The 23,602-nt window shown below is 42.4% G+C and overlaps 1 protein-coding gene across 18 annotated transcripts in view; it reads left to right on the forward strand.

Annotated features, from left to right (window-relative positions):
• The window catches only part of NACA (nascent polypeptide associated complex subunit alpha), a 61,688-nt gene that overhangs the window by 4,458 nt on the left and 33,628 nt on the right, over window positions 1-23,602 (forward strand). For 5 of the 18 annotated variants that reach the window (XM_068267540.1, XM_068267543.1, XM_068267541.1 and 2 more), the window contains exons 2-18: window positions 3,258-3,329; window positions 5,605-5,754; window positions 10,704-10,763; window positions 11,844-11,900; window positions 14,446-14,484; window positions 16,953-16,988; window positions 17,666-17,716; window positions 19,164-19,229; window positions 19,375-19,440; window positions 19,563-19,658; window positions 19,781-19,846; window positions 20,120-20,176; window positions 20,298-20,363; window positions 20,489-20,551; window positions 20,668-20,721; window positions 22,305-22,361; window positions 23,322-23,384. In XM_068267540.1, the coding sequence (XP_068123641.1) occupies window positions 3,260-3,329; window positions 5,605-5,754; window positions 10,704-10,763; window positions 11,844-11,900; window positions 14,446-14,484; window positions 16,953-16,988; window positions 17,666-17,716; window positions 19,164-19,229; window positions 19,375-19,440; window positions 19,563-19,658; window positions 19,781-19,846; window positions 20,120-20,176; window positions 20,298-20,363; window positions 20,489-20,551; window positions 20,668-20,721; window positions 22,305-22,361; window positions 23,322-23,384 (1,117 nt within the window). In that variant the 5' untranslated portion in view covers window positions 3,258-3,259. The remainder of the gene's footprint in view (window positions 1-3,257; window positions 3,330-5,604; window positions 5,755-10,703; window positions 10,764-11,843; window positions 11,901-14,445; window positions 14,485-16,952; window positions 16,989-17,665; window positions 17,717-19,163; window positions 19,230-19,374; window positions 19,441-19,562; window positions 19,659-19,780; window positions 19,847-20,119; window positions 20,177-20,297; window positions 20,364-20,488; window positions 20,552-20,667; window positions 20,722-22,304; window positions 22,362-23,321; window positions 23,385-23,602) is intronic. The other 13 variants (XM_068267546.1, XM_068267550.1, XM_068267551.1 and 10 more) reach the window with 5 other exon arrangements.

Consider the following 23,602-nt stretch of genomic DNA (forward strand, 5'->3'; position numbering starts at 1 on the left):
GTTGTCCTTTAACCACTTGCCGACCGCGCACTCATAACGCGCGTCGGCAAAGTGGCAGCTGCAGGACCAGCGACGCAGTATTGCGTCGCCAGCTGCAGGCTGATTAATCAGGAAGCAGCCGCTCGTGCGAGCGGCTGCTTCCTGTCAATTCACGGCGGGGGGCTCCGTGAATAGCCTGCGGGCCGCCGATGGCGGCTCGCAGGCTTAATGTAAACACAAGCGGAAATAATCCGCTTTGTTTACATTTGTACGGCGCTGCTGCGCAGCAGCGCCGTAAGGCAGATCGGCGATCCCCGGCCAATCAGCGGCCGGGGATCGCCGCCATGTGACCGGAGACAGCCTGTCACTGGCTGCACAGGACGGATAGCGTCCTGTGCAGCCCGGCTTACCAGGGGGGGCCAGGTAGGAGAGGGAGGGGGAGGATTTCGCAGCGGAGGGGGGCTTTGAGGTGCCCCCCCCCGCAACACCCGCAGGCAGGAGCGATCAGACCCCCCCAGCACATCATCCCCCTAGTGGGGAAAAAAGGGGGGCGATCTGGTCGCTCTGCCTGCACGCTGATCTGTGCTGGGGGCTGCAGAGCCCACCCAGCACAGATCAGCTACAACAGCGCTGGTCCTTAAGGGGGGGTAAAGGGTGGGTACTCAAGTGGTTAAAGTGGATCCGAGATGGAAAAGTAACTATAACCAGTAACTTGTCTATATATCTTATCTAAAGTCTAGATACTTTACACAGCAAAGCTAGCTGAAAACAGCTTCAAAAGTTTGATTTATTGCTGTGATACAATGAGGGCAGCCATGTTCTGTTTGTAACACTACACTGAGGCAAGCTGAAAGCATCTCCAGCCCTGTGGAAAATTTCACTCCTCCCTCCTCCCCTCTGCCTCTGAAATCTCTGGCAAGTAACCTCCTCCTCCCCAGACTGAGCTCCCATAGGCCCTTGCTACCTGGGACTGAGTGCCAAGGCTCTCTGAAAAGCTGTGGACGAGGCTTGTTTAGTTTATAGGGAATTCGAGTATTAAAACAAAACAAGTATTTGGCTTGAGGAATGCCCTATAAACTATATGAAAGGAACACAATTATGCAATGAGTAAAAGTTGCTCGGATCCACTTTAAGCAGACTTTTTCAATGTGTGTAAACACCTGTGATTGTTGCCCATTGGAGATCAGGACCGGACCCCCCCTTGGGCGACATCACTGGGCTGGGGTGCACACATGCGTGTCAGCTGTGTAGCTTATGGCACGCTGTGATGCCATGCGTGGAAGTGACGGAGCAGCGCCTGTGTGACATCACACGGGAGCATGACCAATAGAATTGGGGGGGGCTGTGCACAAGCCTTATTATCGTCTGTGGCAGTTATCGGCCTCCTCAGCTGGTCATGAAGCGGAAGTAATTCATTGTTCTACATTTAGGTGCAGCTTTCGGTTTACTTTTCACTCTTGCACAGGTGTATAGAATATGTGTTTGCACTAAGTCTTTGCACATTTTTTTTATTTTTTTTTACAATAAAGCAAACCTGTACTGTTAAAGAAGAAAAACTTTGACTACCTAAGGAGAGGGAAGCCTCTGGAAAGTTATGATTATTTCTATCTCCGGGCCACACCACTGCTGGACGGAACCCTCTTCTAGCTCTGAGCTGTGTTCCCATTTGTGTATGAGGGTCAGTGCACACCAAAAACCTCTAGCAGATCTGCAAAATGCTAGAGGTTTTTGAAGCAGATTTCAGAGCGATTCTAGGCATGTTTACAGAGTTTTTTTGTAGTGTTTTTGTGTAGCAGGTTCCAAATATTGTTACAGTAAAGCTGTTACTGAACAGCTTCTGTAACAAACGCCTGGAAAACTGCTCTGATCTAGCGTTTTTCAGAGCGGTTTTCCACTTTCCTTTACTTCAACATTGAGGCAGAAACGCTTCAGAAATCTAAAAAATGCTTCAGCCCCTGAGTTTGCGTTTGTGGAAAAAATGAACCGCTCTGGTGTGCACCATCCCATTCACTTTCATTAGCCAAGCGGTTTTCCCCCTGCAAGCGTTTAAAAAAAAAAAACACTCCAGAACCGCTCATTTATTGTGCTACTGGTCATGCTTGTACACGAAGGGGAGTGTGGTCATGTGAGTATGTCTGACACGCACGTCTCGGATATGTTGAGTGTCCCTGCACAGCGGAGGGGTCGAGAAAGAGATGGGAAACTTTAGGACTATACGGAGACTGTCGTCTTCTTATTTTATTTCTTTAAGACTACAGCGTTGCTTTAAAATCAAACACTGATTCTACGATATGTATTTTTAGAGATCCAAAATTTGTCCTTTCTTGATGCTATTGAAACTAAAGAGAAGAATTTGCTGAACTCCTTTTCCAAGATGTATGCAACTTTCCACCTTGTCTACGGGAAAGCAATACAGTGCCAGCCACTTTACTGGAACAGAACTGTTCTTTTACATAAAGTTTATGAACTAAGCAGATGTCAGTTCACTGAGAACCAGTAATAGGCAGAAGCCAATCAGAATCTGGATCCAATCGGTTAACTGGCAAAGTGCTGAGTTAAAGGGAAGGTCCAAGCAAAATAAAAAAATGAGTTTAATTTACCTTGGGCTTCTACCAGCCCCATGCAGCCATCCTGTGCCCTCGTAGTCACTCACTGCTGCTCCAGTCCCCTGCAGGCAGCTTGCCGAGTCGGCGGGCCGCATTGCGTACATTTTTACGCATTCAACCAGTAACGCGTAAAAATGTATGAGTTAATGTTCCTGCACTAGCGGGAATGCGTAAAAATGTACGCAATGCGTCCTGCCGACCTCCGAGGTCGGCAAGCTGCCAGCGGGGGACTGGAGCAGCAGTGAGTGACTATGAGGGTGGCTGCATGGGGCTGGTAGAAGCCCCAGGTAAGTGAAACATTTTTTTATTTTGCTTGGACCTTCCCTTTAAAGCGGAACTGAAGAACTATATATAAAAAAGCTTCACTTTCCTGGTGCTTCTGCCAGCCCCTTACAGTTTTCCTGTCCCGCGGGACAGTTAGAGGAAGCCCTGGGTAAGAAAAAAAAAATTTACATGTGCAGGTCTTCTTTAAAGTTCTGATAAAGTTTAAAAAAAGTCAAGAAAATGAGTAGGACTAGTGTTAATAAGTTCAGCACAGGAATGCAACTGTAGATAATGTAGGTTGTGCCTCCCCATTCTGCCAGGGATGCAGCAGGCATAGATAGCAGACCCATTGGTGAACTTGTCAGGGGTTTTAAGTCGTTATGCTGACTTTTTTTTTCTTTATCATAGCAATGCCTGGTGAAGCCACAGAAACCGTCCCAGTTGCGGAGCAAGAACTCCACCAGCCTCAAGCTGAGACTGGTAAGAGCCTGACTGTACTTCAAGTTCTTTCACGCTTTTCTTTGCTCATTCTTCAAGTGTCCACTCCTACAGACAGCATACAATCTGATCTTCATTTGTTTACAGCAAGATGGCCAAAATCATAAATTTCTCAGCTTGTCAGTTACATATGGAACATTAAAGAGTTGTAATAATGGAGTGGCTGTGATCAATGAGGGGGAATTGCTGAGCTTGCGACTTAAGTACTTACGAGCTTTAACACTGTAATGGATCACTCACACTGGTATTTGTTTTCTTTGGATTTGCTGTTTCACTTGCTGCACCATCACTGGGCTATGACTCTTCCCTATTTGGCGTGGCTTTGGTGAGGTACTCTATGCTCAGTTTGTGCTCATATGTAACTTTCTAAGGTGCATTACTATTGCAGCTTGTTTGAACAAAACTAAAACAACTGGAAATATTTGTTTTCTGTCACAGTATAGAGGCATGTCAATTCTTGTGGGATTTCACGGTTTTCAGCTAAATTAACGTTTTAGAATCCTGTAGTTTGCAGTAGTTTAGCCACTGTTTACCTTCATTGGCTCTGACCAGTTTTTCTGTAGGTCTACATCTCTGTGCTTAGCTGTACACTACTAATTGTGGAATTAAAGGGGGGTGGGGGGTGCAGAAGGGATTATTAAGACTCTAGGGCAGATTTATCAACACCAGTGCTGGGAGAAAAGGAGCAACTCTGACGCAGAAGTGAAGCAGTCCTCAGATTTCCTTCATCTGGTCATCAGCTTCATGTTTGCACAGATTTTGACGAATCCGCCTACCTATCATCAAATACATTGGTTTCCACTAGCGAGGCCATGCGGCAATTGCTGAAGTAATTGACCAAATTCCCAAACACTGGCTACAGAACCTATGCTGGGTACACACACTATGCAATTTCCTGTATGATTGACGGGTAATCTGACAGGAAGTTGCATCATGTGTATGTGTCCAAACTGCTCCCGATAACTTTGATCCAGTCATCGATCGGGAGCATATCGGACATGACTTAAGTAATCGTCCAATTTCTGTCAATGGGATGGGAAGTAGCATCGTGTGTGCCCAGCATTAAAAACACAATTGTGATATTGGCTACCTTTTTATTGTAGCCTGATTTCTACCAGGAATATATCTAACCTAAAATAATTTGCTTGTAGTGATCAGTGGTTTCAACTGGGTACACCACAACTGTGTTTAACAGATCTCTTTGTGGTATTCTGTAAAGCTGTATTAGTTTACGCAAGTTTTGACTTTTGTTTTTTTCAGTGTACAAGATTCACATTTAAGTAATTGATATTAAATGGTTTTTGCAGTATTCTAATCTATATAGAATTGCGTGCTTTGGATAACCTTATAGTTCTCTTTGGACAATTTCAAGCTTATTGATATATTATAAAAGCATTCTGACAAACTAGTGTGAGTAAAATCTAGCGCTTGCTTTAGGTACCTAATGAGTGTTTGTACTTTCTTCAAGCCCACGCTTGCATTTTCACTGTAACAAGTTAGTCACAGATAAACAGCAACCTGAATCTCCGCTCTAAATTTGATTTAAAGTTGAAATTTTAATAGCTTGGAATATTATTTTGGCCTGTGATTTAGTTTTAGCATGTTCCAGTCTTCAGCTTCTGTTGGACTGTATGGACTGCAGTAAAGGTTGTACTACCTGTGCTCCTAATTGAAGACTTCCCTCTCGCAGTTTCAGTTGTAAAAGCCATTTCTTTGTTTTGTTTAATAGTTGATATATTTGTATAAGCTCAGACGACTTATAAAAACAGTTCCCAAAATGATGCTATACCAAATGTGGAATAAGTAGGGATAAAATGTCTACCTGAAAAAAAACTTCACGGTTTTAACAATCTGAGTGGGGATTCCGATGCTTTAAAAATGCCTTTTCATGCAAGTCTCCTTAACCTAAAGGTGGCCATACACCGGTCATTAGTGGTCTAATCTGGCAAACTGTATCAGGCAATTTACCACTGTACACCACTTAGGGCGCATTTAGATTTATGCTTTAAAAAAAACCCATGTGCAGTGCACATTGCACCTCACCCCCACAGGATCAGCTAAAATTTCTGTTATGCCCAATCCCAGTTTCAGCCCAGAAGACGTTTGGAAATCAAACTGATTCAAAGCCAGAGTTGTCATCTACATATTGACTTATGGATGGCCACCTTAAGCCTTGCATGTGTTTACAAGCATGTGGTTGTGGGAACAATACATGATCTATAAAAGGTGTGTTATTCACATACTGCTGATATTACAGCAACTTCTCCCTCTGGCTCTGGGGAGGAGGCTGCTGCACCCACAGAAGTGCCAGTAGCAGCCAAGGAGACTGCCATCCAGATCCCTGAGACGGCAAGTGAGGCTTCTCAAACCGAGGCAGCACAAGCTGAAGCCGTTCTGGAGCCTTCAGGTAGGTTTTTAACCACTGTTGCTGCGGAACAACAGAAAACCTGCAGCAAAAACCTATGGTGTGACAGTTGTAGTGAAGTAAGAACTGATAAAAAAAAAATTTATGTTGCTGGCTAATGCATTAGCTGAGCTGTCATTAAAGTGGACCCAAACTAAAAATACAAGATTTCAGAAATAAAATCTATTTTCTAAATTATAATAAATAGCAGCCTTTTTTCAGCTGCATGATGACAAATCTAAAATATTTTATATTTATTGGAAAAACCTCCCTTTCTTTCATATTGCCGGCAAATAATTCGGCAAACTGGTGGAGTAGATGGTGTCCAGCAAAGGAGGAATTGCTAATGGCTGCCCCCTGTATAACCCTAGTTATGCAAAGAGGAGGGTGAAAAGCATGCACCGAAATGTTCATAGGCTTAAAGGAGTGTTTATTTATTGTATGTGTCAGAGCGGTGCAACTAAATATTTTGAATAAAAAAAAGTTTGGTTTGGGTCCACTTTAGGGCCCGTTTCCACTTGTGCAGTGCGAATCGCAGCGGTAAAAATTCGCATGCGGGTGTATGCGAATTTTCGTGCGAATTCGCATGAGAATTCGCATGAATGACGCTGTATGCGAATTTAACCATGGCAGTGCCGGTGTGCATTTCCATTGATTTCCATGCGAATTCGCATGAAAATTCGCATGCCAAAGTCGCAGGCAATTTCCCTATTAAATACATTAGCGGCGATTCGCATGCATTCCACACACAGACGAATTCTGAGGGCTCTGCCATGCAGAAAAATCCTGCACAGAAAAACGCTCAGGAAAACTGACAAGTGGAAACAGGCCCATCCACTTGTATTGGCTGTGCGAATCTGCATGCAGGAAACGCATGCAGATTCGTGATAGTGGAAACGGGCCCTTAATGTTGTACAACCCCAAACATCTGTGTGCACCGTCTTCAGAGAGCACATGTGGTTTTCTGATGGGGGGCATTTATGGTTCTTCAGATCTCTGTAAAGAATTATAATTTGTAGTTACTCTTATAGACTATGGCTCAGAGGTGATGGTTTGCATTAATTGTCCGCTTTACAAAATCACTATAAATAATAAATGCAAAATAGATGTTCAATGAGAGGCTGATTCTCTCGAGCAAGCAAACTTGGTACAGTAGAATCCCATTATAGTAAATGCCAAGGGACCAGTTAAAGTAGTTTACTATATCAGAAGTTAACTATATACTTCTTGCATGCAGCTTGGAGTTGGGCCAATCAAATGTCGATTTTGGTTGGTTCAGTTCCAAGTTGCATACAGTTTACGTTAAATTTGCATGCAAGCCTGAATTGAATCACGTAGACCATCCGTTATGGGGAGGTCTATCCAGAGGAAAGGTCATGTGCTAATGGGTTCACCTGATGTGAGAGGCCTATAAAGGCTGCCCTCTTCATACCCAGGTGCCTAAACTGTTAAGTGGTTTCTGGGTCATACCTGCAATGCATTTATAGTGGAGTCAGAACACCTGTTCTGCATACCTGTTTTACACAATCTAATATGAGCACTTCTACACTGGTGAAAAAGTATGCCTTCACAGCTCTGGGAAAATGTTTTTTTACAAATGCCCGTGGTTGCTAGAGCTGACAGCAAACCATAGCTTGTCATGTAGCATGAGGCAGAGAATGCCAATTTACAGCACAGCAGAAAAGGTGAAGCAGTTGCCTGAAGCAACCAGTCTGCTGTAATAATCATGAGAATATGCTGTTAGCAACTGCTCGGCTATTGCTCCCTCATTTTGTAAATTGGCCCCAGGTTTTACAAACATGTTGGTTTTTACATCTGCAGAATGTTGTAGCCTTGAGGTAAACGCTTGTGTACTTCTTGGTACAGTTTAGATATGCAAACAATGTAACTACTAATTGATTTACACGAAGGTGATATGTTAGCAAGTCTATGTAAGAAGACTGTAGATCTGCATTCGTTTCTGCCATGTTGGCTGAAAATCATGCAGCGCTGGAAATCCTCACCAAGCACAGTAAAATGGACTCCACCCGTGCCTGCTAATCTGCTGTGTGGGAAAGTGCTGAGCCAGTGCATCAATTGAACTATTTCCTTCTCACACGGTCTACTGATCAGATTCTCTTTTGTGACTGGAGTTACTCCCTCTATGGCTTTTTCTCATTTCAGATTTGTCAATTCTGACCCATGGTTTGTTTGTGAACTTTGCGAACAGGTTGAGATGAATATCAAAGTTAAAGCATTACTTCAGCACAGCCTTAGCCATTGGTTCAAGCTTTTTTCATATTCTTACTGCAAATCATGTTCATAAAGGGTAGATTTTCCTGCACTTCTGATAGTGTCCAGAGCTTTTACATCAGAACATTAATGAGCAGAAATAAAAATCTCAAAAGACCTCCTTAAAGTTTACTTGTATTGAAAAAAAGTGCCCCAAATGGGTATTTGCCGCAATGGGGGAAAATCCAGAAGCTTTCACCGGGCCTGTTCCAGTGCTGATTCCTCCACAAGACCTTGTGGGTGGCTGGTGCATGCACAGTAGCACGGACCTCATCGGGCTTGGCTTTTCCGCCAGAACGGTACGTGCAGGCACAGTGTGACAGTGCTACGGGGGTCTCTGTGCTAGAACAGCAAAGTGGAGGAAGAGAGGTTTACTACTGTGGATGCACAGCTATAATAGGCAATGCCAGAAGTGCAAACCTTGTCTATGGACTGTATGCTGCACTGTGTAGGTCTTGTTGCAGTGGTAGACTGCGATACAACTTTACATGAATGTTACAGTACTATTTTCAACTTACAGAACCTATAAGTAGTGTGAAAGTACCCTACTACATTTCATTTGCTGCATATTTGAATTGAGCTCTGCGTGAGGGAGATTCTCTGCTGGGGACACTAGAGGCCGTAACTTGGTCACTCAAAAATAGCTGTCTGCTAGAAACATTACTTACAAAAAGCTTATAATTGCCTGTGTTTCTTCTTGTGTTATACTTGATGCTGTTCTTCATAGACCTCACTCAGCTTCTCCAGCTATGACACACTGCAGAATCCTGATGCCCATTATGATCACTACATCCCTCCCTTTTAAGTTACTGCAGCACTAAACACAAGTGTACAGGCTTTGTCACTCAGATGTGTGTTCATCTTAATGCTGTAGTGACTTGAAGGGAGAGGGATGATTGGGAGCCAGTATTCAACCACTAGGTCAATTGAGGAACTGCTTAAAGGATACCTGAGGTGACATGATGAGATAGACATGTGTATGTACAGTGCCTAGCACACAAATAACTAGGCCGTGTTCCTTTTTTTCTTTCTCTTCCTGAAAGAGTTAAATATCAGGTATGTAAGTGGCTGACTGAGTCCTGACTCAGACAGGAAGTGACTACAGTGTGACCCTCACTAATAAGAAATTTTAACTATAAAACACTTTCCTAGTAGAAAATGGCTTCTGAGAGCAGGAAAGAGATACAAAGGGGAATTTCTTATCAGTGAGGGTGACACTGTAGTCACTTCCTGTCAGGACTGAGTCAGCCACTTACATACCTGATATTTAACTCTTTCAGACAGAGAAAGCAAAAAAGGAACACAGCCTAGTTATTTGTGTGCTAGGCACTGTACATACACATGTCTATCTCATCATGTCACATGTACAATAATACAATACAATAACATTTCTATAGCGCTTTTCTCCCATAGGACTCAAAGCGCTTAGGCTCTCTCAGATTCAGTAATTAGTAGGATGAAGTATTCACACAACAAAAGTTATATTTCTGCAAATGCCAGACTGAACAGGTGGGTTTTCAGTCTGGATTTAAACACGTCCAGGGATGGGGCTGTCCTGATCTGTTGAGGTAAGGAGTTCCAAAACGTAGGGGCAGCATGACAGAAGGCTCTGGGACCAAAAGTTTCCAAGTGGACTCTGGGTATGACTAGATTATTAGAACCTGTGGATCGGAGAGTGCGGGGATTGCTACGCAGCTGTAACATATCTTTCATGTATCCAGGGCCTAGATTATTCAGGGATTTAAATGTCAGTAGGCCGATCTTGAATAGGACCCTCCATTCTATAGGTAGCCAGTGAAGGGAATGCAGGACTGGCGTTATGTGGCAGTGACGGGGTTGGTTGGTTAGCAGTCTGGCAGCAGTATTCTGTATCAGCTGTAGGCGGTACAAGGCCTTTTTTGGAAGGCCAGTGTAGAGAGCATTGCAGTAGTCCAGTCGGGATGTGATGAAGGCGTGGACTAAGGTTGGCAGATCTTCTGGGGGTATGAGGTGCTTGATTTTTGCAATGTTCTTCAGGTGAAAATAGGATTATTTCACCACAGCAGAGATTTGAGTTCTGAAGTTTAAATCCCCATCAATTAGAACTCCCAGGCTACGCACATGATCAGAGCTGCTTAGATCCGTGCCTCCTATTCCCAGTGGTGAAGACTGCAAGTTACCTCGGGTGTCCTTTAAAGTGTTCCTAAACTGAGAGGGATATGGATGTTTCCTTTTAAACAATACCAGTTGTCTGGCTGATCTCTTTGGCTGCAGTAGTTGCTGAATTACATACCTGAAACAAGCCCTGTTGCTAGTCCAGTGTGATTTCAGTCAGAGCACCTGATCTGCATGCTTTTTCCATAGGCTGTGGCTAAAAGTATTAGAGACACAGGATCAGCAGGAGAGTCAGGCAACTGGTATTGAAAAGAAAAAAATCCATATCCTTCTCATTTTAGGTTCACTTTAAGGCCTTTGAAGTTTCCTCTGCTACATAGACCTTTTCCACATGGCCAGTATGTTGCACTTTTTTTGTGTGCTTTTTGTAAGTTTACTTACAGTTTTTTGTTTAGAGTATGTTTACTTGGGGTGGGGTAGAGTGGTTCTTGGCATATATTGGTGCTAATGTCTACAGGGTTTGTTTATGATTTCTTGTGCATTGGCACATCATTTTGCATCATATACCATGTTGTCACTTTGTTTAGCTCCTGCCACTGCTCCCACTCCCTCTGATGTCCCATCAGTTCCTGAATCTCCGCCAGAAGGTATGAAGACCACAATATTCCTGCGTCGTCCACTAATGGTGTGCTGTGTGCATTTTGGCCTAACACAAGTAGAATGTAGTTTGGCTTTTAGGATTAGTTCTGAACACTATATTTGTTTTACATCTTTTCGAACAAGTAACGTAATGTGTATATTCTGAATTCAGTGCACTTTTATAACTTGGACAAGAAGCCAAGCCTCCTACGGAAATTATTTTTCAAGTAGCTTTTATGAGTTACTGTTGAATTTTTTTTTTTTTTTTATTTTTTTTTTTGAAATACAAAAATAGTTTGTGTTGATGTGACTGGATGATGCAGTTGCTTCGGGCATTACAAAAAATTCCTCAATCTTATCTTGCAAGCTCAAGTGCATACTGGTGAATCTACTTTTTCAATCAGTGTAATATTTTGAACAGCAATGCGTCTTTCTTGATCGCTCTTTACGTATTTACTGTATTTAGCACTGACCTATTTTGCTGCACTTTTTGAGTATTTAGTCTTGACACTTATTGTCCCTCAATGGTGCTCACATTCTAATTCCTACCATAGTTTGTCCATCATAGTATAGGGCCAATTAATGTTGTCGGGATGTGGGATGAAACCTACGAACACTTGGGGGGAAAAAATACTCCTTGCAGATAGTACAGACCCAGAGCTGCAAGGCGAGAGTGCTGTACACTACGTCAGTTAGCTTTACATGGGTTGAGAATGTTTCTAATTTGCAAATGATCTGTAAAATGAAATGTACTGATCTCGGGCCCATATTTTAGTGCTGTTTGAGACAGTCCTAAACTACAGTATTCGTCTACCAATTACCACTTTTTGAAACCTAATGACACTTTTGCTGTGGTGAAGACCCGTGGTCGCTTAGACTCCATGCCCTGGGAGCACTGACTCCAGCTCAGAATCCCTGTATGAACTGTAACATATGCAAGCAGTGTAACTGTAGCCACGCAACTGAATATGTACTTGGGATTTCAGAACTGGATCTGCATGTGTGCATGATATTCTCATTATAGTGCTAGATGCCCGAGAGTTTCTGTACATTGCTTTTCAGTTTAAGAAGGTTGATTTAATTTTTAGTTCCAAAGACAAAGGCTGAAGTCTCTGCTCCTCCTGCTTCTAAACCCACTGCTCCAGGTATAACCTCCTCTGTGTTACTTTCTAGAAGTGTTTTAAAAAAAAAAAAAAAAGCATGATACTGTGTTTAAAATTCTGCTTATCTGTACTTTAACTGAGCTTTGATACATAGTTTTCGTGGTTGTTTGGCAGTCCTGATCCATTTGTAATGAAGTACAAAATTCTTTTCTCTAATTCTGCCTTTTATTTTTATTTTTTTGCTTTTCCAGGATACTATTTTTTTTTTTTTCTTTCCTGAAGTCAGGTGTCTGGGGTATCTCTCAAACAAATCATCTTTCTCCTAGGCTCCTCCCTCTTCTGTAGTTGGAACTGTTTGGCTCTGCCCATTCCTCACATTTGATCACGCTTCTAGCCAAACTTCCTCTTTCCCACAGTCTGGTCCCTGGACTACCTGTCAGGGCTGTGGAGGATTTGTCGGAGCAATTTTGAGTACTTAAAGTGGCCATACACTGGTCGATTTGCCATCAGATTCGACCAACAGATAGATCCCTCTCTGATCGAATCTGATCAGAGAGGGATCGTATGGTCACCTTTACTGCAAACAGATTGTGAACCGATTTCAGCCTGAAACCGTTAATCTGTGGTGGTGGTGCTGCCGCCGCTCCCCGCCTCGCATAAATTACCTGCTCTGCCGGCGCGAGTCCCCTGGACACCGCTGCTCCATCTCCGCGCTGGTCTGGTCTCCGGCATGCTTCACTTCTTCCTGCCCAGCAGGAAGTTTAAACAGTAGAGGGCGCTCTACTGTTTAAACTTCCTGCCGGGCAGGAAGAAGTGAAGCATGCTGAAGACCGGAGCAGCGGTGACAGCGGGACTCGTGCCGGCGGAACAGGTAATGTATTGCCGTTGTATTGCGTCGGTCGTCGGGGCATTCGAACGCCACTATCGACGCACTCCCGACCCGCCGACGTTCGAAAAAAAATTTCCGCACGGATGGATCAACGGGAACGATGGATTTCGGATGGAAATCCATCGTTCTGTCAGCGGTGTGCGCGGCGATTTCACAGCCGTTTCAATCACTGTGATCGAAACGACTGTATATATCGGCGGGAAAATCGTTAGGTGTATGGGCCCCTTTAGAGTCTGAGTCTGTGCTCTCAATAAACTTTGGAGTCGGGTGATTTTTGTACAAACGCCACAGTCCTGATTAAGAATTAGACTAATGTGTTGGGGAGTCAGAGCAATTTTGGGTAGCTGGAGTCTGAGTCCTGGTTTCATAAACTGAGGAGTTGGATGATTTTTGTACAGTCTCAACAGCCCTGCCACCTGTATGTGCCCCATGCAGGATGCATTCTTAGATGGGATCCAGAAAGCTAATGAGGTGAGAGCAGCAAGAGGAAGAAAACAATATGATGCTTCAGTGCAGCTTCAGTTTCTAATCCCTGCTTGGATGAAGGGGAGGACAGCTACTTTGTGTCCCACATTAATTCCTTTGTTAAAAAGTGCTGTAAACAAATATACATTTTGCACAATATTTTTTTTAATTTGGGGGTTTATGAAAACCCAACCATTTTAAAATATAAATTGTAAGTTAATTTTAAATATCTTTCTACGGTTGCATTCTGTACCCTCTCCAGCCCTCTCCACGACTAACTTAGTCGGAGAGCTTAATGGCTTGTTTGCATAGAGATAACAACTGGAGTTTCTCAACTCTTCCTGTACTGGAAACTATTACACTGATGTATCTGATCTTAATGTTTTATTTCTTAGCTGTACTACACATACAAATCATAATATCATAATTTTTTTTCGCTTCAGTGTCTCTTTAAATTAGTGATTTGCAGAAGGCTTCCCCATTCCAGCATGTCAGGAACGCTGTAGAATGACTGAGCTGTATGTATCAAGAAAGTAAGCAGGCTGGATTAGTTAACCATTAATTCCTGCAATATATTGGGGTACACTGAATAGGGTTACTTATTTTTCACGTAGATTAGACTTAAAGTAAACCAGAGATCTAAAAATAGCAAGAATTGATACTTACCCAGGGCTTCCTCCAGCCCCATAAACAAGAGGTCCGTGCATGCGCAGTAGACCCAGACTGGACCCGCCTGAGCGCCGCTGAATGGCAGACCACGGGAGGCCGCCGATGCGAGGGACTTGGACGTGTTTATGGGGCTGGAAGAAGCCCCGTGTAGGTATCGGTTTTTCCCTATTTTCAGATCTCTGGTACACTTTATGGTTTCCACTGAGGCCCCGCCCCATCTCTCTTTTTTTTTTTTTTTTTTTTTTTTTTTTTTTAAGACTAATCTTATTGTAGCAAGAGAAAACTATATCCAAACAGAAATTGTAATAACTGAGGGTGTATTTTCTTGCTAAACACATCCGGGAGTGTTATTTTCATGTAGATACAGTGGAAATGCCAGGGTACATTTTTAAGTATTGGACCTTCATTATAAAATCTGTGTAATATTTTATTTGATTTAGACTCTGAAACCAAGCTGCCACCCGCAGTATAACGAATTATTTTATAGTATTCTGACACCTACTGTCTAATAGTTCTTTTCTGAAGTAAAGATAATGCATAAGTCCAAATATAATCTATACTTAGCTTCAAAGAAGAAACGTCCAACCACTGAGAACACTAAAGGTAATGATGTCTAAACTAAAACCTCAGGTATTGTCGTTGCCTGCGTTTTGTGCTTGTTTTTATTCTAGGGCTATTTTTTAATTGGACTAGCATATTTAAAATGCAGTGCCCTTTCCCCTGCCGTTGTATATGTCATTTTCTTCAGAATACTGTATATTGTCATAGCTGAATTCCCTACCCTAGTCTAGGGTCAGTTTTGGGGGGGTACTAACCAAGTAAATGCAGATCGTGTCTTGGCTGTCCCTCAGAAGAAAATAGAATATGGGATTCCATTTAGGGCCCGTTTCCACTTGTGTGCTGCGAATTTCGTTGCGGAAAACGCGAAAACAAATTTGCATGCAGATGCAAATTTTACCGCGAATCCGCGTACGTTTTTGCGGGTTTTAACTATGCAAATTTAACCATGTCAGTGCCTTTGTGCTTTTACATTGATTTTAGGCGAAAACGTACACGAAATCATGGTAAAATGCGCATCCGAAAACGCATGCAAATTTCCTATTACGTTGTGTGCGAATTCTGATGGCTCTGCTGTGCAGATTTTTCCTGCACAGAAAAACGCTCTGTTTTCCTGACAAGTGGAAACAGGCTAATTTAAGTTGTATTGGTTGTGCGAATCTGTGTGCAGAAAGCGCATGCAGATCCGCGATAGTGGAAATGGGCCAATAAGGTGGCCATATGCCATGAGACATTTTTTTTATTCATTAGACTTTAAATATAATGGAATTCTGTTAAATATAAGGACTTGACAGTGCGTTTAGATATTTATCAGTACTAGGGGTTTGGCTGGGGATTTCAGGTTCCCGTAGCTGTGAACTGCATTGTGCAGTACAAAGCTATCTGTAGTGGTGGAACAGTCTATTGGACAAGCATTCTACCAAAATCTTGAATGGTCTGTGTGGTAGGAAAATATTGATCATTTAGGAATAATTCTGTAGTTTTTGTTCAGTATATTTTCACTCCAGGTTTACTTTAAATGTGTCCATAGAATTTTTCTTTTTAACCACTCGGGGACTGCAGTGGTAAACCCCCCCCTAAAGACCAGGGCAAATTTAACTAAATGGGCCACTGCAGCTTTAAGGCATAGCTGCAGGCCCGTACAACTCAGCACACAAGTGACTCCCCCCACCTTTTCTCCCCACCAACAGAGCTCTCTGTTGGTGGAGTCTGATCGCCCCCCCCCCCCCCCCCCGTGTTTTGGTTTTTTTTTCTAAATATTTGGGGGTTTCTTTAATTAAAATGTGCTGTCCCCCTGCTCCCTCCTCCCCCCCTCCTCCCTCCGTTCTGCCAGCCAGTGACGCGCTCGGCTGTCATAGGCCCAGGAGGACAGCAGTGTCACACCGCGGTCCCGACTACAGCGCTGCTGCTAATCGCATACTAGCAGAAAAGACGGCGGTTTCGCCAACCGCCGTCTAACAGTCTTCCGCTCGGAGACTGAAGGTGGGGCGGAGCTTCGCCCCAAGCTGATGCGCACGCAGCCTGCGCGATCTCCTGCAAACTGCAGCCCCAGGACTTGACGCCAATTGGCGTTAGGCGGTGCTGGGGCTGCTGCTGCGGCCACGCCCATGGGCGTTACGCGGTCGTCAAGTAGTTAAATGGAATCGTGTTTTTCCAATCAAACTGATCCCCAGAGTAATTCTTAAAACATAACATGCTGTAAAATGAGTAGTGTCCCCAGCTTTGTTGGTGCATGCTGTAGTAGTGTGTCCCAGCTTTGTTGGTGCATGCTGTAGTAGTGTGTCCCAGCTTTGTTGGTGCATGCTGTAGTAGTGTGTCCCGGGCTTTGTTGGTGCATGCTGTAGTAGTGTGTCCCTGGCTTTGTTGGTGCATGCTATAGTAGTGTGTCCCTGGCTTTGTTGGTGCATGCTATAGTAGTGTGTCCCCGGCTTTGTTGGTGCATGCTATAGTAGTGTGTCCCGGGCTTTGTTGGTGCATGCTATAGTAGTGTGTCCCGGGCTTTGTTGGTGCATGCTATAGAAGCGTGTCCCGGGCTTTGTTGGTGCATGCTATAGAAGCGTGTCCCGGGCTTTGTTGGTGCATGCTATAGTAGCGTGTCCCGGGCTTTGTTGGTGCATGCTATAGTAGCGTGTCCCGGGCTTTGTTGGTGCATGCTATAGTAGCGTGTCCCGGGCTTTGTTGGTGCATGCTATAGTAGCGTGTCCCGGGCTTTGTTGGTGCATGCTATAGTAGCGTGTCCCGGGCTTTGTTGGTGCATGCTATAGTAGTGTGTACCTGGCTTTGTTGGTGCATAGTGTGTCCCCTGCTTTTGCAGATTTTAATTACCAGCGGCAGTCTGAGACCAGGGTGGGCGGCTGCATTATAACAGCTGGGTGATCAGGACTGCTGTCTGTGGCATCCTTGAACATGACACGGACACTGCATGGCTGTGTTTTGGAAAGATCTGTTCCGTTATGTTTTTCAATTATTATTACTACTTGTTTAACTAGGATTTTTTTTTCTTTTTGCTATAGCTTCAAAGAAACAACCTGGTAAAGGCAAAACTGCAGGTATACATTGCAGAACCTTGCTGTCAGCTATTTTTTTAAGCCCAACTAAACACTATATTGAACAAGGCAAAGTTTGGCAATAGCCATTGGGTTGATAAGGGAGTATAAACAGTGCAAAGTGGTGGACAGAATACATTTTTCAGTTGTGCTTGCCAGTGCACTACTGACAACTTCATATCTGTGAATTTTAAAGGTGGGACAATCAAGAGTGATCATGTGACTTCCAAAGAAGGAAAACTGTAGTATCCAGACAAGATTTCACAGCACTACAGTAGAAAATGTGATTGAGGGTTGTGCTATAGGGCAATAATGGGTGGATCATGAATATAGTTTGCACATTACTAACCCATATTCAGCTTGATGCCCAAGCGAAGGGGAAGCGCTGGTGTTAGCGTGCTGATCCAGCCTGCAGTGCACTAGTAGTTCACAGAAAATGGGATTTCCACAATACACTTTTTGAACAGGAAGAAAGCAAACTTCAGGGGTCTTGCATCTGTGTGGCTAGATGTACAGTCGCTTGTAAGCAAGCACAACTGTAAAACTGATTTTTTTTGAGGTTTATACAAGCTTCACATACCCTACTACTTCAGATTTTATTTATTTCATAAAGTCATGCTTTAAGTTGATCTATCTATTGTCTTTAAAAAAAAAAATCATTTTTTTTACTTTTTGTGTAGCTCCTAAGACAGAAACCCCGCCTACCAATGTTGCTGTTATTGAATCTTCAGGTATTGGTTGCATGGTTCCTCTGTTTGTCGGTACAGGTGGAGTCTTCTTTTACACTGCAAATTGCAATTCATATTTTCATTAGATGCTAACACAAATGCAGCTTGTAGGACTTTTTTTTTTTTTTTTTTTTTTCTCATCAAAAATCAGAATCTCATGTAAAATTGCACATCAAAATCAGAATCGCATGTAGTGTAAAAGAGCCCTTAGTGTCTTTCCACATGGGTTGATTTAGTACAACACAAGGCAATTATATTGGAATGGTGTTTTTTACATTGGTGCATTAGCAGTGTGGTGCGGCGGATTCTGTTGGATTAACTCTTCTTTTACACTGTAAATCGCAATTCTGATATCCGATTTTTCACTGGATGCCAGCAACACAAGAAACACTGCAGGACACTTTTTATTGATCTCATCAAAAATTGGAAATGCATGTAAAATCTGAGTCGCATGTAGTGTAAAAAAGCCCCAACATGCAGCATGCTGTGCATTATCTATGGACTGTATGCTTCACTGTACACGTCATATCGCACTAGTATTACAGTGCGGCTTTTCGATATTATTGCGATCCTATTTTTCAGGATGCTCAATGTGTACAGTGTGAAAGTACCCTGGGATGTATAAATACTACAAAGTACAAATACTTTTCCAGACTCAGATGTACTTGCATATACTGCTCTTCACATTCACCACTGGCAGCAGAATGGATTACATACAAAGTGTCAGTCATTAGTTTGCATTACAGATTCTTAAAAAGTAAAGAACAAAAGTAGTAGAATGTATGCCTTTGTGGTTAATGTTGCTTGAGCAAGCTTTTTGTTGGGCTTTTAAAAGTATTACTTTTATTGTCCTGTCACTGCATTTGTTTAAAAACCCCTAAACATCTTTGGCAAATAACTTATTTGAGACTTACTTATGTTAAAGGATTTTTATTTAAACCTAGAAATAGTCACCGTCCTTATCTTCATTAAATACATTAATATGAAGATTCTCACGTCGTGAATAAAGTCAGACCTGTCAGAAGTGGCATGCTCTTGAGTTGTGTTCCTTGCCTTTCCTACATGCATAAATATTTTATAGTGAAGTCTCTGTTATCCAGGAACTCAGTTCCTAGTGGAAACTACACAAAACCTCTGGACCTCTTCGTGCAACTCTGTGTCACGTAAACGCATCGGAGCCGTACAGAGCGCATGCAGCTGCAGGAAGTAAAAAGGATAGGCACCCAGAGGGTTTGTAAGTGGTTTCTGCTGTGCACTGCTCTGCATTTCTTCTACGGGGAGGTTAGTGTTCGTTCTAGGCCTGGTTGCTTGAATTCTCAAGCAACCGGCAAGAACAAGTGTAGGATAATACTTGCCTGAGCCAGATAACAGGAACTTTAATGTACTCATTTTTTTTTTTCTTGTCTCGATTCAGTGTTTTCCTCATTTGAGCAAAGTTATTTTTGTTTAGCTGCAGATACTGTTCCCCCTGCCACTCAGCCGTCTGCTGAGCCAACTACTGAATCTAAAGCTGCAGGTATTTACCGCATGACCCTGCTGTGGTTCTCACTGAGCCAGCTATTGTCTAATATCTGATATCCTTCTAGAAAAATATAGTTTGGAAATAATTGTGTTTTTTTTTTTGTTTGTTTGATTTTACCTTTAATACTATTTGTATTTAGCTTTAAAGACAGCACCTCTCTCGTCTGAGACAACTGTAGAGCCTGTAGCTGAACCTAAAGCTGCAGGTATTTATTGCATGGCTGTGTGTGGACCTCTTACTGTGCCAGCTGTTGCCTAACATTTTGTTTCTGGATATTATGCAGTCTGGTAATACTAGATTTCTTTTGTACCTGCTGTGTATATTTAGCATTAAAGGCAACACCTGTTTCTTCTGAGGCAGTAGCAGAGCCCACCCCTGAATCTAAGGCAGTAGCAGAGCCCACCCCTGAATCTAAAGTTGCAGGTATTTATTGCATGACTGTGTGTGGTGCTCTTACTGTGCCAGCTGTTGCCTAACATTTTGTTTCTGGATATTATGCAGTCTAGTAATACTAGATTTATTTTGTACTTGCTGTGTATATTTAGCATTAAAGGCAACACCTGTTTCTTCTGAGGCAGTAGCAGAGCCCACCCCTGAATCTAAAGCTGCAGGTATTTATTGCATGGCTGTGTGTGGCGCTCTTACTGTGCCAACTATATACCTAATATTTGACAAGTTTCCAAATAGTTAATAGTGTACTAGTTTTTTGAAGCTCTGATTGCACCCCTGTTGTCTGAGGCAGTTGCGGAGTACATTGCTGAACCTAAATCTGCAGGTGTGGTACGCACTGTGGCAGCTATTGCCTAATATTTTTAAAGGTTTCTAGATATTGTCTAGTAATATTGAGATTTTTTTCTTACCCTATTTGTGTTTGGCTTTAAAAGCCGTACCCATTTCATCTAAGGCAGTTGCAGAGCCCATTGCTGTACCTGAAGCTGCAGGTAGTTATTGCATGGCTGTTCTGTGATTCTCTCCTTCTTAGCCATATCCATAATATTTAACATGTTTCTATATATTATGTAGGTAATTTGGGGTTTATTTGACCCTTTTGTTTGTATTTAGTTTCAAAGACAGCACCCATTTCTTCTGAGGCAGTTGTAGAGCCCATTGCTGTACCCGAAGCAGCAGGTAGTTATTGCATGGATGTTCTGTGATTCTCTCATTCTTAGCCATATGCTTATATTTTACATGTTTCTATATCTTTATGTAGTCTGGTAATATTGGGTTTCTTTAACCATTCTCTTTGTATATAGCTGCAAAGGCAGCACCCATTTCTTCAGCAGCTGCAGAGCCCACTGTTGAATCTAAAGCTGCAGGTATTTATTGCATGGCTGTGCGGCTCTCTAACTTTGACAGCCATATTGAGCATTTGGCACTGTTTCAGAAAGTCTGGTAATACTAGGTTTCTTTTATCCTTGTCACTTCTGTTTAGCTTCAAAGATCGCCCACATTTCTCCTCAGAGTGTTGCTGGGCCTAAGCCTGCAGGTAGTTATTGCATGGTTGTATGTAGGTTTTCTTACTGTGCTAGCCATTGCTTTGTTTTTGGCATGCTTCTAGAAATTCTGTAGTCTGGGAAATCTAGGTTTTTCATATTCTATTTGTCTTTAGCTGTAGCAGGGCCCACTTCTGTATTTATTGCATGGCTGTGTATGCAACTTAACCAGTACATTTTCAGAAATTAATTATACTTATGCTAGAATCAAGTTTAGTTTTGTGCTATGCTTCCTTATCACAGTGGTAAAGTTTCTACTATTGTACAAGTATTTATTGTGATTATATGAGCTTACCCATCCAGACTTATTGTTGATCCATGCTTCTTCTTATGAACTGTGTGCTTTACTTTGATTTTTTTCACTCACACCCTTCTTAGTGTCACCTTTTCATAAAGAACAAGGTTCAAATCCTGGCTGGAACCAGTACTTATCCTATAAATAGTCCTTGGGCAAGACTTCCCAATGCCATGGGTGTGGCCTAATGAGCGTACCCTTAGTGGCGCGTGCACTCTCTCTCTCTCAAGCGCTTTGAGTCTGACAGGAGAAGAGTGCTATTCAGATATTAGAATTTCACATGTCCCATCAAGCATTTGGGTCCCTCAAGTACTGTTTGCACAGAAATCAGTGGATATGTGCAAATTCAGCTGCTAGAAATGGCCACATGGCTGCTAGCAGAGGTTTGTAACTGAAAGTAACTCTTTCCTCATATAGTCTTTGCCTGTTTTATCTTTAATCTATCTACCTATGGACAGAGTGCTTGTAGAATGCCATAGGTTGATGTGTAATATATATATATATATATATATATATATATATATATATATATATATCTATATCTATATCTCTCTCTCTCTCTCATATATATATATATATATATATATATATATATATATATATATATATATATATATATATATATATATATATATATATATATATATATATATATATATATATATATATATATATATATTATATATATATCTATCTCTATATATATATCTATCTCTATATATATATCTATCTCTATCTATATATCTATCTCTATCTATATATCTATCTCTATCTATATCTCTCTCTCTATCTATATCTCTCTCTCTATCTATATCTCTCTCTATATCTATATCTCTCTCTATATCTATATCTCTCTCTATCTATATCTCTCTCTATCTATATCTCTCTCTATCTATATCTCTCTCTCTATATATATATATATATATATATATATATATATATATATATATCTATATATATATCTATATATCTATCACACACATTTTCCAAAATTTTCATGCAGCTTGTGCACTGAATTGAAAACTGGTGACCAATCCACTCACAGTAGAGGTTTCTCCTTTGTGGGAGCTGGTGTTTTTACAATGGTGATGATGGTTAGCTCTTGCAAGAGTAAAGAATATATAAATATTTATGAATCAGTTATGCAAAGTTGCCTACAGATTTGAACGATATTACAGAATATTTGTAATACCTTTTTATAGGGTTAACTGGGTAGATTTTTTTTTTTTTCTCCCATGTCCTTTCAGTTCACTGAAACGCCACTAAATATATATTTTTCAGCTTCAAAGGCTAAGGCTGAAGTCACTGTCCTACCTGCTGCAAAGCCCATTGTACAAGGTATCATGGCTCCATTTATTAACCTCTAAGAGCAGAGTAAGGGCAAATCTGTACTGGCTGCATAAAGTGTTCCTGAGAAGGGGGATATAAAGAATTTATACATACCTGGAGCCTTCTCCAGCCCCCTCTGACCAGATCGCTCCCACACCGCTATTCTCTGCTGTCTGCAGCCTCCGCAGCTGGCTCTGGTAAGTCATCCAGTTGGCACAGACAGGCTGTGCGCATTCCCTTGCTCCTGTGGATGGCAGTGTTCTGCGCCTGCACAGTATGCCCCGGACCGGAGGACTTTCCAGGGCAGGTTGCGGAGGCTGCAGACAGAGGACTGTGGCGGCGTGGGAGCGATCAAGCCGGAGGAGACTGGGGGAAGCCCTAGGTATTTTTTTTTCCTTAAATATATATTCCTCAGTCTCAGGTTTACTGTGTTTTTATAGTATTAATCTTTACTGGGTTTTTTTTTTTTGTAATTTAAAATGTTCTCATTTGTTGAGATGATATAGACCTTTATCTATAACACCGCTGTTTCTGGACTCTACCCTTGCATGCTGCTCTCCATCGAGATGAACAGCTTACGCACAGGGCTAGAGGCAGCAATAGACACGTTAACTCTGTGCCGCGATCTGTTCCCCTGTACACACTAGGACAGCTTGCTTCTCAAAAAACGAATCTCGCTCATCCCTATACCACAAGTGGTCATGTTGTAGTGTCATTGTAATATGTTGCTGCACCAAAAGCTTTCATTGTAACATGCATTTGGCTGCTTTGATAGGGTGAAGTGCAGCTTGAAGTATTATAGAAAAGAATCCCCTGCTGAGATATTACTGTAGAAAAGAGTTTTTTGCCCTTAGTTTCCATGTTTCCCCACCAGTCATGCATGTCAAATACATTACTGTAACATTTTCCGTTTTTGTGGTCTGATTTCCTAGTTTTGTCCTCAATTGAGCAAAGCTGTTTTTTGTTTAGCTCCAGAGGCAGCACCCTCTGCCACTCAGGCACCTGCAGAGCCATCAGCCAAATCTGTTACAGGTACTGCAAGACTGCGCAATGGCGCTCACTATGCCGGTCATTGCTTATGTCTGACCTGCTTTTAACCACTTCCCGACCGCCGTATGTACAATTGGCGGCCGGGAAGTGCACCCCGCAAGGACCGCCGTATTGACAATTGGCGGCGGTCCTTGTAGGGGCATGGGCGGAGCGATCGCGTCATCAGTGACGCGATCCTCCGCCTCCGCCTGGCGCCGCTC

The sequence above is a fragment of the Hyperolius riggenbachi genome, chromosome 2 (genome assembly GCF_040937935.1).
Source record: "Hyperolius riggenbachi isolate aHypRig1 chromosome 2, aHypRig1.pri, whole genome shotgun sequence".
Taxonomy (NCBI): domain Eukaryota; kingdom Metazoa; phylum Chordata; class Amphibia; order Anura; family Hyperoliidae; genus Hyperolius; species Hyperolius riggenbachi.